This window comes from Lottia gigantea (genome assembly GCF_000327385.1).
Source record: "Lottia gigantea unplaced genomic scaffold LOTGIsca_93, whole genome shotgun sequence".
NCBI lineage: Eukaryota > Metazoa > Mollusca > Gastropoda > Lottiidae > Lottia > Lottia gigantea.
Genome location: NW_008711042.1, coordinates 494,156 through 511,687, shown reverse-complemented (window position 1 = coordinate 511,687; position 17,532 = coordinate 494,156). Strand labels below are relative to the sequence as shown.

The 17,532-nt window shown below is 34.7% G+C and overlaps 3 protein-coding genes across 3 annotated transcripts in view; 1 reads left to right on the top strand and 2 right to left on the bottom strand.

Annotated features, from left to right (window-relative positions):
- Window positions 1-1,429, bottom strand: part of LOTGIDRAFT_198052 (hypothetical protein) — a gene marked incomplete at its 5' end in the record, with an annotated part of 12,527 nt that extends 11,098 nt beyond the window's left edge. Inside the window, 2 exons of the mRNA XM_009068737.1 lie at window positions 548-687; window positions 1,390-1,429. Of these exons, the coding sequence (XP_009066985.1) occupies window positions 548-687; window positions 1,390-1,426 (177 nt within the window). The remainder of the gene's footprint in view (window positions 1-547; window positions 688-1,389) is intronic.
- A 774-nt stretch (window positions 1,430-2,203) lies between these two features.
- On the top strand, window positions 2,204-6,627 carry LOTGIDRAFT_134818 (hypothetical protein; the record flags this gene model as incomplete). The annotated part of the gene is made up of 8 exons (XM_009068736.1): window positions 2,204-2,325; window positions 2,685-2,806; window positions 3,269-3,344; window positions 3,511-3,552; window positions 4,068-4,208; window positions 4,819-5,027; window positions 5,990-6,075; window positions 6,463-6,627. 8 exons carry the CDS (start codon window positions 2,204-2,206, stop codon window positions 6,625-6,627), a joined length of 963 nt encoding a protein of 320 aa, XP_009066984.1.
- Window positions 6,628-13,339: 6,712 nt separating this feature from the next.
- Window positions 13,340-17,468, bottom strand: LOTGIDRAFT_170099 (hypothetical protein; the record flags this gene model as incomplete). The annotated part of the gene is made up of 4 exons (XM_009068735.1): window positions 13,340-13,871; window positions 13,977-14,336; window positions 15,182-15,312; window positions 15,963-17,468. 4 exons carry the CDS (start codon window positions 17,466-17,468, stop codon window positions 13,340-13,342), a joined length of 2,529 nt encoding a protein of 842 aa, XP_009066983.1.
- Window positions 17,469-17,532: the final 64 nt, after the last annotated feature.

Genomic DNA, 17,532 nt, shown 5'->3' with positions numbered 1-17,532 from the left:
CCAAGACCTATTATGATGTTATGCTACGCCATAATATTCCATTTCCAGTTTTCTATTGGTTCATGTGTAGATAATATTGTATCATGGGTTTAAATTCTAATAACACATGGATTCAGCCCAACAGTCTTGTCATAAAGTCTTTGAATGCCATTTAGCAATTGTGAGTACGATATATACACACAGTTTTATAGAACAACAATCACCGGTTAAGGTTTTATGCAACGTTTCGACGTGTTTCCCTGTCGCCCTCAGGCACATAATGATAAGAAGTGATGGGCAAACTATAGATACATGAATGCTTATTATTAAGTACCGGTATCTATAGTTTGCCCATCACTTCTTATCATTATGTGCCTGAGGACAAAGGGGAAACACGTCAAATCGTTTCATAAAACTTTAACCATAAAGCTGTGCCTATATAAAGTCTGCCTATATAATTATAGTCTGCCTATATATAGTCTTGTCATAATTACCGGTACGTAGCCTAAGCTTCAAACCCCAGGTATCCCTGATTGAAAATATAAGCATATGATATTGAGCCACTAACCTGTGAATGTATTTCTCTATCCAATAATGAAATACCCTCGGCTAATTTTCCCAGCTGTTCTGAGATAGCTACTGTCTGTATCAATCTATTAGCATGAGCCTTTACGTCAAATTCTTCATTCAAAAACTGTTGAAAAATATCTACAAAAAATAGAGATACAGTTAGTTAGTTAGTTAGTTAGTTAGTTAGTTAGCTACTATATGACCAACTTTCTAGCTGAAATAGATCAGTTGTTTGGAGACACACTTTCCAAGAGAAGACAGTTGTTTGAAATTAGGTTTTACGCCGGGTTTGAACACTGCCTTTAATTTTGTAGTGAGATGGGATTGTCTGCTGGGCATCAATATTCAAGGTCCCATAATCCATATTGGATATGCCTATAGCCCTATCCTACATCACAGGCACCTGTTTATATGAGTTGTCTCTATGAGTATAGTAATATATAGTATATACTATCATAGAGAGAGTTGACTATTGATAGAAACAGGTGCCTGTTCTGCATAGCTAAAAGACAGTTTTTTTCCCTCTTTCCACATGAGTGATTTCATCCTTGTAGTATGTCCTCAATATACAAGATAAAAATATTTTGATTCCAGAATACCTTTCACAATGTGTATCATAAATTTTTCAGAAAACTGGTTTGAATTTGTGAGTAAGCCCAGGGGAATAATCATGAAACTTTCTTTGACATTCTGATGTTGGATCATTGGCATATGAGATCAGCATTTACAGCGATCTAGCATTGATAAACAGTGTACTGTTGACACGGGAGAATTCAAGGTCCATTATCACTAAGTCAGTGACAAGATGTGAATGTTTATGCATGAAATACTTGAATTTACCGTCATTTTCCAAAACTTCCAACACATCACCTTCCATTTTGTTTCCGGAAATGGCCGAGGTCAACTTTTCTCTCAGAAATTTCATTGAAAATGGTACACTTTTACACCAAGGCATTGCCCAAAGAATTATTTTCTCAAACTAAAGGACATGTGGTATATTTAAGGCTTTATTTACAATTCATATCGTTTTTTGTAACATATTTTGAAGCGTACGGAAAAATCCGAATCAAAGGTCAAGGCTGCTATTGACAGGAAGTGAAACTGAAAGTAATGTTTACAATTTAACTTTTTAACACACGTGTCGAAACAAATATTGTTTTTATATTTTTTAGCATTATTTTAAATGAAAATCTGTTTGATGGTTTGGTAAAATAGAAGTATATATTACCAAACATAATATGAAGACTACCCCCCTTACAGCTACAGTGCCCAGTTTGTTTGAGAACTGAACAAGATCAACTTGTACTTGTAGAGAATAATGAACTGAAGTTGAACGACAGTAAAATTGAGTAAGGACAGCTGCCTATTTCAGTGTTACCCTTAGTTACAGTCATCTGCAAGGGACAATTTAACAAAATTTTGAACGAACTACAGACCCTTCATTCATCCATGGATCTCCAAAAATAGTGGGTCAGTTTCATGCAAATTTCACAATAAACTCTGTGTCTAAATCCTCTCTACCATTGTTCAATTCAACATTATACAGGATTTTAGTGTCAATGACATTGGTGTTGTAGCATTATTAATGTAGAGTTGTCCTCTGTATTGGACCAACAAAATATTCCGTGTTCAATTGATAAATCATTGAATCAATATGGAAATAGTGACAACAGACAGTGTCTCAATTGTGGAAACACCAACATGGAAGAGACCTTTAGAATTATTAAACAGTGGAGAAACTGTCAAGATTTGTGCTCCAATGGTTCGATATTCCAAGTAAGAACAATTTCTATAAATATTGAAAATAAAAGATGGGTATTAAGAGGGAGGAAATTCATAGAAACTCCTATTCAAAGCACTGCCTGAGGTCTAATAGCTGATGGATACAAGCCTAGACGTCTATTGAGGGTACAAGCATGAATAAATGAGGTCAAGGTTGGTGACAATTACAGTAGATAACTGTCATATTTAATACAGTCATTTCTCCTCAATTTTTAAGTGCTAAATGAATGAGCTCAAAAGATGAAAATAATTTAGAAAACTATTATGAATCGATCGATAACTGGAGTTACTTCCCATAGACTATGATTCATTTTCAAAGCAGTTACTTTGATATATTAATTATTTAATTTTAGATTAGCATTCCGTATGTTAGTACGACAATATGACTGTGATTTAGCTTTTACTCCAATGATAGTCTCTGATAGTTTTATCAAGTCTGTCAGAGCTAGAGATTCTGATTTCTCTACTTGTAAAGGTTTGTGATCCATTATTTTGTTAATTCGAAACCAAGCTTTTAAACGACAATGGAAGCTTCTGTAACAACACACTCAAAAACTGTATCTCCTGTGGATATTTTTATTACTTGCCGTCAGATCCATACTTTTGTTTGATAATATTGAAAGTTATTTCTCCAGTTTTTTTAATGTTTCTGCAATAATTAAAGTAAACATGTATTTCATCCCAGATGCTGAAGCTGTTTATGCCAAATGTATTGAAAATGAATTGAGGAAAGTTTTATGTATTTTGAATAAGATGTTCAAGTTGGAGTCATTTTAGAAGACTCTAATTAATGTATGCTTTTGTACATGTAAAATGTTTTCTTCATTTCTAATATATATAATAACTTTTCTTCATCGATTGCTAAACTGTTCATATACAATACAAATATAAGCAAAGAAAAACAACAACATTGAAAATTGTTCATTGTGTTTTTTAGGAGATCGTCCACTAATTGTCCAGTTTGCTGCTAATAATTCTACTGACCTGGCCACTGCTGCTGAAATAGTTTATCCGTAAGTTACATTATGACATTTTATCCAAAAACAAAGAACGGATTATGAATTTTTTTTATCTCTTTCCACAACACCTGGATATGCACCCTAAAACATTATATTTGCAGACTTAGTAACTAAAAGCAAATGTTTACAAAATAAATTAAATCTTGTGTTTTTTTTGTAGTTTTTCTGATGGTATTGATCTCAACTGTGGCTGTCCACAAAAGTAAGTTTCTAGTTTTTCTATTTTTATCAAATTCTTTTAGAATCTATATTTTGCTTTAAATAGTTTGTTGTCTTAAATTATTAAAACAATGATTTAATAAGTATTGATTCTGCTAATAACGTTGATGAAAAATTCAAAAGAGATATTCTACAAGTTAACAAAAATTCAAGATTTGTGGTCAATAGGATTATCTCTTAACTCTTATTTTGAAGCTCTATTATTTAACATGGTGTTTAGGTGTATTGAGACAAGTCTCAATGAAAGCACTGGCCTAGGTCACAGAGCAATAGATAAGCTTGATGAGTCTCAATGAAAGCACTGGCCTAGGTCACAGAGCAATAGATAAGCTTGATGAGTCTCATTGAAAACACTGGCCTAGGTCACAGAGCAATAGTTTAACAAACACAAACATAGATACACTGTATACATTGGCACCAGTCCCGAATTTTAACTTGAATATATTTCCCGAAATTCAACTTCGAAATCAGTTAATCTTATGATATAATATATTATAGGTGGGCAATGGCAGACGGTTATGGAAGTAGTTTAATCTATAAAAGTGAACTATTATGTGATATGATAAAACAAACACGAAATCGTGTTCCAGATACAGATTTTACTGTTTCTATTAAAATTAGAATTCATCCTGATATCAGGTAGGATCTTTAGATGGCTTTTAGTAATATTTCTTTTGCAGCCTTTGTATAGCCAATAATGCAATAGTGTATATATGTTATAAAGTAACTAAACTCCTTATGTCACTGTGCAACTGTCCACTCGACATCCCATTCAAAGTGTTCACATTTATTCTGATATAAAATGCACCTTCTCACTACATTGAAGTTTGTGATGAAAATTGAAACTCCTTAAAGGGATTGTAAAGAGGTTTTCTCAAATTTTTATATATATGAGGGACACTGATAGCATCAATTTGCACTATTCCAATTTTCAGTCAGACATCTGTGGTTCTTGCAATTCCACTAAAATTAAGGGATTGATAACATCACTGCATATCACATAAGGCTCTTCATTATTAGTGGCGTCATCAATCACTTAGTTTTAATGAAATTTAGAATAAAACCCTTCTACAATGCTTCTCAGAAACAGATCTGGATTGATTTCAAGGATTGTTGTTATGATGTTTTTGTCTCTGTAATAAATATTATTCAAATCTTTAAATGACATTTAGAAGTAGGTAGAACATTCAGCAAGAACAACTATTATGGATATACTACTAAATATTATTCTGTTTGTATTTATTGATAGACAAACAGTGGACCTGTGTCAGAAAGCAGAACAATGTGGTGTATCGTTTATTTCTGTTCATGGTAGAACAAAAGATGAACGAACTAATCCAGTGAACATAGAAGCTATTAGAAGTATAAATGATAGTGTAGGAATACCAGTTATAGCTAATGGTGATATTAAAACACTTCAAGATGTTAAACATGTAGTAACAGAGACTGGAGTGAATGGTAGGTTATTTCAGTTTTAATTTTTAAGGGACAGGTGCTCCATTCTTTTTGACCAATCATACTTTAGTCTCAGAAACGGAAATTTTTTAGCTAAGCCAATCAGTAATAGTGTTCACAGCTCACCAACAAAAATTGACTCTTCAAATCCATGTGTGTCCAGAATTATCCGCGTTTTAATGTTAAAATGACAATTCGTCAATTTAAGATACTCTGTGATATATAGAAAAGACATATATAGAAATAATAAGTAAAATTCCTATTTTATAGGAATAATGCAATTTTCGTACTTTTCTATTACTTCTGAAGACTATTTACATATATTCAAGACTCAAATTAACCTCTCAAAATGGTGCGTCTATCCCTTTAAATAAAAAACCCAAGTACTGACTATTCAAAGGCAAAACAAACCCTGAAATAACATATTGATATTACAATAGTTAATGAAATGAACTTATATGAGGAAGTATATTGATCATAAGAGTTAGTACCGTATTTCATAATTAAAAGTGATATCCGATTCTAGAGATGGAAGCATCAGTGGTGAGAACTAAAGCAGGGAATTTATGGGGATTCCAGCAAATAACTACCTCACTCAAATTTCTCTTACTGACCTTTGGTATTCCAATTCTTTTGTTTATGGAATTCAGCTCAGTTAAGTAGAGCGCTGGCATAATGATATTTGCTAGATGGTCATGGGTTCTTGTGTGAAGGTTTGAATACCTTGAATAAGTCATCTTTACTCATAATTCCAGTTGACCCAGATGTAAATGGGTAAGGATAATCCAGGAAAGATCAACCCTAAGTTGATATTTGTGTACAAAATGCCTTGTTTCTTCTTTACTCTCATGGTTATTCAAATTGGATTCAATTTCTCATCATTTAAAGACCTTGGACTTGTGAGTTAAATTATTAACCTCCAAAGTCAGTATTATAGAAACTTGTATCAATACATTATGTTTCAGGAGTAATGGCAGCTCGTGGAATATTAACCAATCCTACCATGTATACAGGAAGTGATGTAACATCGATACAATGTATCAAACAATGGGTATGTCTGTTTTTATTTGACTGTGAGGGTTGATTTTTCAGAAACTTAATGTGCAGATTGAGCAAAGTCCAACTCACCAGCTGAACATAGCTCCAGTGTATATTATTCTGTGAGAGATGTAGTTTTAATGTATCTACATCAGCTGAAGTGATATAATTAGTGATATTGGGATAAGCAATTCAGACAGTTGTCATACGATTGACAAAAGTGATGATCAAGTTGCATTATTGTCTATTACTTATTAGTGCACACAAGAATTGCCCAGAAATTATTTCAAGCGCTGCCTATTAAACACATTGATTCTTTGAATGTCTAGCACCTGGGGACGTAAGCCCTGAATGCCCTTTCAGTTATTAATAAATCTTATTTATTTTCTTCTACTTTCAGTGTGATCTAGCGTTAGATTTAGGAACACCATTTCCTATTTTTCATCACCATCTGATATATATGATGGAGAAATTACTCTGTAGATCAGAACGTAGAATATTTAATAGTTTAGTCAGTACTACTGGAGTCTTAGAGTTTCTTAAAGATAATTATAATATCTCCTAGCAGTAATAAGTTATATATTAAAAATGAAAACCAAGGTACCAATGAGTGCAATAAATTGGAATGAATTTTTTTAAACACAGTCTTGAATGGATTGGAATTTATTGTTTTCTATAAATGCGATGGTGAATTCAGTGTTGCCTGACAGAGTTGTTGACTTTAAAATAAAATCAAGTTTTTATCCTTTATATCTGTGTTTGATCAATTATCAAGACCGTTATCAGTGCTGAACGTTGGCCCGATGTTAAGACTGAATATCAGTTTTGCACGAAAATGGCTATGTATTCAGAAGGAAAAAGAAAATCACTATAAAATTGTGTGTTTAGGAAGAGGGTCATTTGGTCATGGTCGTCTACTCAGGCCTGTGAAAAGTCTTATTTTGAAGTGAAAATTTAGCCCTCTTAATGCTCAAAATTAATCTCAAGCCACCTGAAATCTGGGCGTCTCACAGTCCCCTGGCCTCAAAGGGTGGCATTGGGCCTCACCTCAGAGTTACACCTCCTATTTTTGGACTCTACCTTTTTTTTCTAGATACCCCCAGTAAACAGAGATATTATTTACAGCTCTGCTTTTCTTTATGGAATTGATGCATAAGAGTTGTGTGTTCAGAAACTGTATCAGGGAAAAAGACAAACACCATTTTAAAATTAATTTTCATATTTACTGCAAAAGCCCTTTTAATTTGCATTGTTTGAGAGCATTGAACATAATAAAATATAACATAAGGATGAGGGGGGATTCCATTCTAATTAAACCTAGGTAGGTGTAACTATAGACTCATAAATCAATTCTCTATTTCATACCTGAGTGATTAGATCCAGATCAAGCATCTTGGCTTCCCTTGACAAATTTCAAAGTCTCTGATACTTCTCATAGCATTGTACATTGAAGATAGTATGTCAGTAATTGACCAAAATTTTCAAGAGTTACCGCCATTTAGAAGAATTAACTCAAAATTCTTGGTTACTATTCCAAGATTTAATTAGAACGGAGCAAAATAATCTAGATCGACCAGTCATATCAGCATGGAATACACACTAGACTGGTAGATCTGGACTATCTCTAATCAATATATTGTAATCAAGGTCACAAAGCAAAGATTTCTGAAATGCAGGAATGGTCCAGGAACCACACTTTTTCTTATTGAAAAGTACTACTGTTAGAAACTTAAAGACCAAAATCAATATTCAATTCTTAATTCATGAAATAATTACAAAGTTGTTTTAAATAAGATTATACTTCAACAAAACAGAACATATCCTAGTTTCCTTAACTTATATTTTAATCTTAAAGCTGACACATTAAAGGGAGAAACAAGTATGAAAATAATTTTAAGGCAATAAATAAATTAAATCAGTTACTTTATACATGGTGAACTTTAAAATAGAATAGACAGGTTAAACTCACCAGCCTTATAATTATTATTACATTTCCTAATCAGAGGGAGAACAATAGAACAGCCTATTATTAAATCCCACAATCAGAGGGAGAACAATAGAACAGCCTATTATTACATCCCACAATCAGAGAGAGAACAACAGAACAGCCTATTATTACATCCCACAATCAGAGGGAGAACAAAAAAACAGCCTAATATTACATCCCGCAATCATAGGGAGTACAATAGAACAGCCTATTATTACATCCCACAATCTGAGGGAGAACAATAGAACAGCTTATTATTAAATCTCACAATCAGCGTGAGAATAATAGAACAGCCTATTATTTTATCCCACAATCATAGGGAGTACAATAGAACAGCCTATTATTTTATCCTGTAATCAGTGGGAGAACAATAGAACAGCCTATAATTAAATCCCACAATCAGAGGGAGAACAATCGAACAGCCTATTATTACATTCTGTTATTAGAGAGAGAACTATAGAACAGCCTATTATCATATCCTGTAATCAGATGGAGAACAATAGAACAGTCGATCATTATATCCTGTAATCAGAGGGAGAACAATGGAACAACCAATTATTGCATCCCACAATCAGAGGGAGAATAATAGAACAGCCTATTATTTTATCCCACAATCATAGGGAGTACAATAGAACAGCCTATTATTTTATCCTGTAATCAGTGGGAGAACAATAGAACAGCCTATAATTAAATCCCACAATCAGAGGGAGAACAATCGAACAGCCTATTATTACATTCTGTTATTAGAGAGAGAACTATAGAACAGCCTATTATCATATCCTGTAATCAGATGGAGAACAATAGAACAGTCGATCATTATATCCTGTAATCAGAGGGAGAACAATGGAACAACCAATTATTACATCCCGCAATCAGAGGGAGAATAATAGAACAGCCTATTATTGCCTTTAATCAAGAGTAGTTTGAAACATTTAATTTGGCCTCCATTTGACCAATAACATTACCCTATGCTTTGTTACCTATGGATTTCACATGTGAAATAACATTTTTTCTTAAAATTGTTTCCATGACCTAATTGTAGACAAACTGAATTAAGGGCAAACAGTAATATGAATAAAGGGGCACATTAACCAATCTAGAAACAGTCTTAATACTGGTGGCAAAAAAATAATTTTTTTAAAAAAACAAAGCAACTTTTCAAACAAGATTAACACAAAAACGAAATATTGCAATTTGAAAATCTAATTTAAAAAATTCAAGAAATCAATTTTTGAATTCAAATTTACATATTGGACATTTTACTTCTAATTCACAAGAAGCATTATTCAATCAATTGAATTGTGAGCAATTATGTATGTTAGGATCACTGAAAGGGAATCTTGTTTTAGCCACCTCAATACTAAAGTTTCTTTAATTCAACTTGATGGTTTTCAGAATACTTTTGTCTTGTGAATACTAAAAGCTTTGGTATTGAAGTAGAAAACTTTAAGTTGTAGGGGGCAGCAAATATATATCTCTTTACTTTTAAGTATTTTCCTTGCATTGATACCATAGTTTTATTATTCTCTATACTACAAATTGTTACTATATACCTTTATATGTGGAAAGTAGATTGTCAGTGACTACATCTCTTGCAGAAAGTCTACTTTTGATTTGTGACCAATTTTTCGTTGTGCAAGAGAGGCAAGTCCAAAAAAATGGCTTGTAATCACACAAATTTTCTACCACATAAGTCACTTAGATTTTAGACACTCATAAGATTGACTGGCCAAATATAACCAAACATACGACCCAAAATATATTGTGTCTGGTAGTAAGAAAACATTAACGGAGAATAAAATTCAAACTATAATAACAATACAAGGGAAATAACTCAGTTATTATTCTATCGTGGGTGTCATAATATAGAATTATATTACATTAGAATAATATATTATATATGGAGCTATTATACAATGGACTTTTATATATTATATTATTATATATTAACTAATATTCTTTCTTTATATATTCTTATATATATCACACTTCTTATATTAATATAACATTCTTTTCTAGCAGGTGCTTGTTTTTCAATTTGGTTAATACCTTGATCAGTGCTTACACCATCACTTGAGATCAAATATTCAGAAAAAAGTCTATTTTCAGTACCTCTGAATTATCATGTTAATTAAAATATCTATGATTTATAATCATTTTATATATGGTAGCATTCCGATTCTATTTTTGCAATTTGGACTGTTTCAGTTCATTTCACAAAACCACTTATATATTTCACAATTGCTCTGTAGGAAATATTGTCAAAATTAGTTACAAAATCCTACAATTTATTGACTTTTTCAAATTATTTATTTCTAAAGAAAATAACTTGGTGTAGTATCTAGATGAAATGAAAGATAGTGATATATTTAAGATTATAAAAAGAAAGCCTCCAATGCATCATTATCATTCTAATATCATCCTACTAACTTTCATTACTGCTTCTAAGATCTCTGATGGTTAACTAGGGTATTTTCAGGTAGTAACAGGCTTGGCAGATCTAAAGGATATAGTCATCTCAATATTTGTTACCCAACTGATAGAGCTTAATTTCAGCTGTCTGGACTCCACTCTAAAAATATTGTAGATTAACTTACGAGCGTAAACATCATAAATTAACACTTTGATTTATCTTTACTTATGTTAAGTCATACAAATTTAAGAGAAATGGGGTCCTGAACACTTTTCAGTGTCTATTTAGATAACTGTATCCCTTAGATAAAAGCATTTTTAAGGTGGTAGTTATGTTACCTCTCCTCCTCCACAACCACACCCCTGAACTAGCTGTTTTTATTTTATTGACATGTCACCATCAAGAACTAGATCCTTAGTACCAGCCAATCTCTAACAATGATCCAATCAAATTGTGTCTTTCACTTCACCGATAAATTCTATGTACAAGTTCAAATTTCACTGAAGGTCACCAAATGTTCTTGAACTTCACTGAAGGTCACCCAATGTCCTTAAACTTCACTGAAGGTCACCCAATGTCCTTGAACCTCACTGAGGTCACAATCTGATTATTACCATTTAATTGTTTGTAATAATGAATAACAAAATATCATTAGGAATCTAGTTGACTAATGAAGCAATAGTAACATCAATATCCAGTTTGCTAGAGTGATGCCAAGCAACTTTTCAATCCAAACACAAGCAACAATATTCAACACACAAGCTTTGGTGTTCTATAAGCAACAAATAACAGCTCTTGATCAAATAAGTCTGGACATTCAGAGCTTCGCACATCTTTCTAATCGAAATTGGTTTATTTTTTTTCAATCTGGATGTTCAAATCTTTATGACAGGCTGGATAATAAAGCTGGCTTAATATTCTTCTTCAAAAATCATCAAACTCCAATGTCAAGGTTGAAAAGCTCTTCCTGTCCAAATTAAACCATCTTCTAATCCAATCCAAAACATTACCATCAAGCTTTAGGCATCAGCTCAAAATTTGGGAAGACAAGGCAAGAATAATCTAAATTTTGCAAAGTTTGTAAAACTGGTGAATTTAATGTTTGAATCCTAGAAATATTGCTCACAATGCACAATAACACTGAACGAAAGGCGAAAAGTTTGTATATATACAGAAAGTGATAACACATTATGCCGAACGTCAAGGCAGATAATCTCTATTGTCAAGTCTTTTTCCTCTGGTGTAGACTATTTGATAAGGCTATGTACATTACTAGCTTTGAAGAGAAATAAATACATTCAAACAGTTATACAGTTTAAGCAGCACTGAGAAGAAAATCCTCATGAAAGCACTGGCCAAGATCACAAAGAAACTGCTTCAAATTTGATATCTTCATTGTCATGCGTATGAACATATATCCTTTACTCTAAGATTGACATTGGATGAACATGTCAAATTTCTTGGATTGGCATTTGATTGAACAGATGTCCTATATTCTACTGAACAAACAGAAATCATCCAGATTGAACATGTAAGTGAAATCGTAATCACAGAGTACAGACTTCAAATGTTAAAATCTGGTATTGAACTAGAGTCTGTGGATGTCAAGAACTGAGGATGTTAAGTACCTGACATCACTAGTAGCAACAGTAAAGCTAGTATGTACCGTAATAGTAAAGTCTTAGTCATCACATGTAGTATATTGAACAGAGCAAGTTATATACATTATATAATACAGAGTTGGTATGTATTTACATGTCCTTTATTATTCTAAATATCAATTCATTTGGTCATTCTGTAACACAAAGTAACACCATCCCATAAGTTTCTATATGCTGTCCATAATGGGTGAACAGAAAATTTCTAATTTCTTTGGTTATTCCATAACACAGTACACAGTTATAATTTTTCTATCTCAACACAAAGTTGTTTTATGCTGTTTCATACAAGGTTCACAAATTTCGTTTCCTTTTGTTCTTTCAAAACCTTCAGATCTTAAAATCACATCTAAAATGTGTACACAGGTATCCATTCCCTTTTCCTTCAGTCTTTTCCATAAACTTTTGGTCCTAATATCCCTTTCCAAGAGTGTATTGAGGCTTTTATCCCAGATTTCAATTGCCTTCCATAAACACCAAGTTCCACAAGTTGATCAGTTGTTAGCTTACAGAAAGTTTCCTTTCTTTGGTCCTTCCATAAACACCATATCTTAGATCTATGATTTACCTTTCCAATACAAGTTTATAGTTTGTTTCAAATCCAGTCGTATTCAGATTTTTACATGTCATGAAACTGATGGTCAATGGTGGTTGGTAGATATGGGTTCCCCAAGGCTCTACATCAGATTTAACAGTACTGGATGATATTGGAGTTCTTCCTTGAACATCATGAATATTAGAAATGCAAAGCGTAAAAACGTACCCTTTTGTTAACATCACAAACTAGGAAGCTAGTTTGAAAATTTATATCAGTTAGTTGGATCTGCCAGAGTTTTGGTGCCAATGTAAGAGCTAAACTGTATTTCCAGTTAGGTGTTTAAGTTTTGCAGTTATATTTGTAAGCTGTGTCTTATATGCATATCACAAGCAGATGATGTTGATGGTTTTATTGTCCTCTATCATGTAGCATGATGATTGTGCCCTCGAGTCTAAGCATTCTATCAGCTGTGCATACTTCCATACCTTAATTTGTGCAGTGTTGTTGAATTACCAAATGAATCAAGCATAATCGATGCATTATTAACTTTAAATACAAATCTACATGGCACCATTATATATTTAAACTGTCCAGTCCACACTACTTCCCTCCATCCCTCGCACCAACTTACACAGTTAAAATATAATTCTGATTGAAAGACATCATGTTAATAAGAAACTTTCAACTATTCGTCAAGTTCTGATTTGGAATAGTGTTCGTTTGTACAGTCGAGCCTTGGGGGTTGCCCTGTGGAATGCTTTGGGAAACTCCTTTGGGAATACCTTGTTGGATTCCCGGTGTCATTCCAGGAGGAAATCCTTGCTGTATTGTTGCTTGCTGGGGAATCCCTTGCTGTTGGTTCATTCCATGTATCATTTGGGATTGTGTAGAAGTGAGTCCTTGAGGCATCATTTGTTGGGGAATGCCTTGTTGGGGAATTCCGGTTTGTTGAGGGAATCCTTGAAGTTGGGGCATTCCTGATTGTTGGGGCAATCCTTGAGAGATGTTCAGGTTCATTCTGGAGCCAGCATTGTAAGGATAGAACTGTTGTGGGGTGGAAGTTCCTGAAACAGGGTAATTACCATATTGTTGGTATGGAAACATGGGCTGCATCATGGACTGAAGCATCTGCTGTTGACGTATTTGTTCAGAAATGTAATTTTGAGACATGGCGGTAACGTCAATGCTGGATCGTCGACTGTTAGCCGTGGATCTGTTCGGGTAATTTGGATCTAAATTTGTCGCACTTAACGTCTCTGGTGGTTTGACAGGATTTGATGCCGATGCTTCTGGGGCTGGGGCTGGGGCTGGGGCTCACCCTGCATCCCAGGGGGCCATTTCCATCTCTTGTCGGATCTCATTCAAACTTTTCTTGGAGTCTTGTTTCGGAGGCATTTTGGCTGGTAAGGAAAGGTCAGTGTATTTGAACAAATCGTCTGAAAATGTTCGTTTTTCTTTTTCCATAGCCTTCTGATTCTGATTGGCTGTAATTGATGACATGACAACTGGTGATATTGGTATTCCACCAATCATTGGGCTCATTGATGCTGACGACACGCTACTGCTCCCGCTGGAAATTGGTGGCATCAAACAGGCCATCGTTAAGCCTTTCTTCTGTAAAAATGCTGAGACTTCTCGTTGTTGCCGATTGTGAAATTCCATTTTTTCTTTCTGATGCCTGAAAATATAAAATAATATTTTTTTTATTGAGAACTGTTACAATTATATAACTGTCATGTCAAAACCTTCTTTCTCAAATTTTAGCATCGATTTGCAACATCAACCAGGCCTCAGTTATCTTATTATTTTAAGTAACCAGGCATCAGTTATCTTATTATTTTGAGTAACCAGGCCTCAGTTATCTTATTATTTTGAGTAACCAGGCCTCAGTTATCTTATTATTTTAAGTAACCAGGCCTCAGTTATCTTATTATTTTAAGTAACCAGGCATCAGTTATCTTATTTTGAGTGATCAGGCCTCAGCTATCTGATTATTTTAAGTAACCAGGCCTCAGTTATCTTATTTTGAGTGATCAGGCCTCAGCTATCTGATTATTTTAAGTAACCAGGCATCAGTTATCTTATTTTGAGTGATCAGGCCTCAGCTATCTGATTATTTTAAGTAACCAGGCATCAGTTATCTTATTTTGAGTGATCAGGCCTCAGCTATCTGATTATTTTAAGTAACCAGGCCTCAGTAATCAAATTTTGAGTGATCAGGCATCAGTTATCTTATCATTTTAAGTAACCAGGCTTCAGTTATCTTATTATTTTGAGTAACTAGGCATCAGTTTTCTTTTGAGTAACCAGGCCTCAGCTATCTTATCATTTTGAGTAACCAGGCCTCAGTTATATATCATTTTGAGTAACCAAACCTCAGTTACCTTATCTTAAGCGTGGAATTTTACATTATTAAATACCTCATTTTGACAAAAATGTAAGCAATACAGGACCAGATTTTGTCTTTGAGTGAGATCAACAGTAAGAAACCTCAACTACGACATAAAATGATTTAACAGTTACCTAATGATCATCTCTTTATACTCATTGTCATCTTCTAGTTTATACACTTCCTTCTCACCAGAGGGCGTGACTGGTGGTGTTTTCTTCTCTGAATCATTGATTTTATCAGGGGATACTGGAACTTCAACCTTCTATAAAATATATTCATATAGAATTAAGTACAAAGTGTTAATGATTCTATTATGGGCATCAATTGTGTGTAAGGTTTGAATCAATCAAAGATATGTATGTAAGGAAGTGTTCAGGATGATATATACTAGCAATTTTTCTAGCAAAGATATGAATGAACAGCTGCTGGTAAAGATGTATTTCAGATTGGATTGTTGGAGACACAAGAAAACCATTGAGATGTTCTCCAGATGCAACAAGTCAAAGCAGCAGTAGAACAAACAACTGCAGTACATTGCCAGAAATAAGATATTTTTCATCCATTGAAAGACTTTCAGTGAAATATAGGTGTTGATGGTATTTTTTAGTTCTTTTTTGGTTATTCAGTTAATAATTTTAAAATGTTAAAAAACAAATTTTGTTAGGGTTATTTGCACAACAATGAGAAGGTTAGCCTGTGAATTTTGTTAGGGCAGCTTCTGGGCATTGGTGTGAGTGCATAGGATTTTTATGGACACCCCCAACTCCCCTCCTTAAAGGAATTTAAAAAAAAATGATCAGAAATTAAGGAACGAAAGAAAAATTGGGAATATAAGTCAAATAAAAGTCTCAAGTCTTCTAAAGAATATATAATCAAACTGAATAAACTAAAAATAAAATAAACTAAAATTACCTCTTGCCGTTTTAATGGTGTTCGAAGTTTCGGGTCTTTTTTGAGAACAGCAGGGGAAGTTTGGGTGGAGGAGTCGACAGAGTCACTTGGGAGAAGCCGATCACCGTATGATTTGACATTATCAGAAACAGAAAGATCAGACAAAGAGCCGCCACCAGAGTCAGAAGAGGTGTAAATATATGAAGGGAGGCATGCAATAGATGCAGAGCGTTTCTTTTTGAGAAAACGAGGCCCGCATAAATCAAATGAAGCTGCTCGATGAAGCTGAAGGGTTAACCCTTCTTTGTTACCTAAACTAGAACTAGAGCTACTTGGTACTTCACAGTTCAAGCGATCTAGCCAGCGACTAATACTAGCAATGCGAGGGAAGTTTGAGTTAGGGCTAGGATGAGGTCTGGGAGAGGATTGGCTAGCTAGGGTAGGGGAAGCAGGATGCTGAGAAGCAGCAGGAAGCTGTGAATCTGTGTTAGTAACAGGGACGTGTGAACTTGCCTTGTCCACAGAAGTGTTAGTGTCTGAATCCGTCACCAAAGGTGTCTCTGTGGAAGCTTCTTCTTTGGAAACATTTGTGACACCATCTTTGATCTTGGTCACTTGGAAGCGTCCCTTCTTCTTCTCAATTGGCTTCTCCTCTGGAGGTTCTTCTGGTGACTTTTCATTGCCTTCTGGAGAAGATTCTTCAGTATCCTCCTTAACAGCTTCCACAATGAACCTGGATCGTCTTTTCACCGAGTCCCTCTTGATGACTTTAATCTCAATTGGTTCTTGCTCTGTTGACGACTCAATGACATCAGGTGTGGCATCTGATGAGTTTTGGGTCACTGGAAGGCTTGGTGACTGGGTCTGTGAAATGCTTGCTTGAGAACCGCTACTGGGGACTTCTTTCCTGTTTCCAATGACCATCATAATAGCTTGTTCCAGGTTGGCGAGTCCAGCATTACTGGCATTGTTCTTCTTTCCGTCTTGACTGGAGTATTGCGAATGGGATTGTACCAAGATATCCTGACCTGATTCATCTCGGATGAGTCTTCTGGATTGGGATGGTGACCGAGGCGGAGATCCTCCATTACTGTTACATGCCTCACTCTGAGGTAGAGACGGTTGATTTTGAAATTGTGGGTACATCTGACTAGGGAACATAAAATTGGGAAAAAATAACTGTTGAGGCATCATATACTGTTGAGGAGTCTGGGCAGACTGTTGGTGCATCTGCTGCATATACTGCATCTGATGCTGGTAGTTCATCATCATCTCTGGAGTCACCGTTGGATAATAGGGCATGTACATTCCTTGCCCTTGAGGGTACTGGTAGCCAAACATCGGTGGCTGCCCTGGGAATTGTGGGTACTGACCCATTTGCACCCCATCTGAAACGCCTGGAGTGCCCATCATCTGGGAATGACCAGGAGGCCATGCATTGCTACCTTGACCAGGCATTGCTCCTGGATCTACCATACCACCAGGTGGTTGAGGATGCTGTGGACTTGAAGATCCTTGGAGAGGCATGCCTCCTATTTGATTGACAGCCGGGAGTACATGTTGAGGGTCTTGACTCAAGTTTAAATGTTCA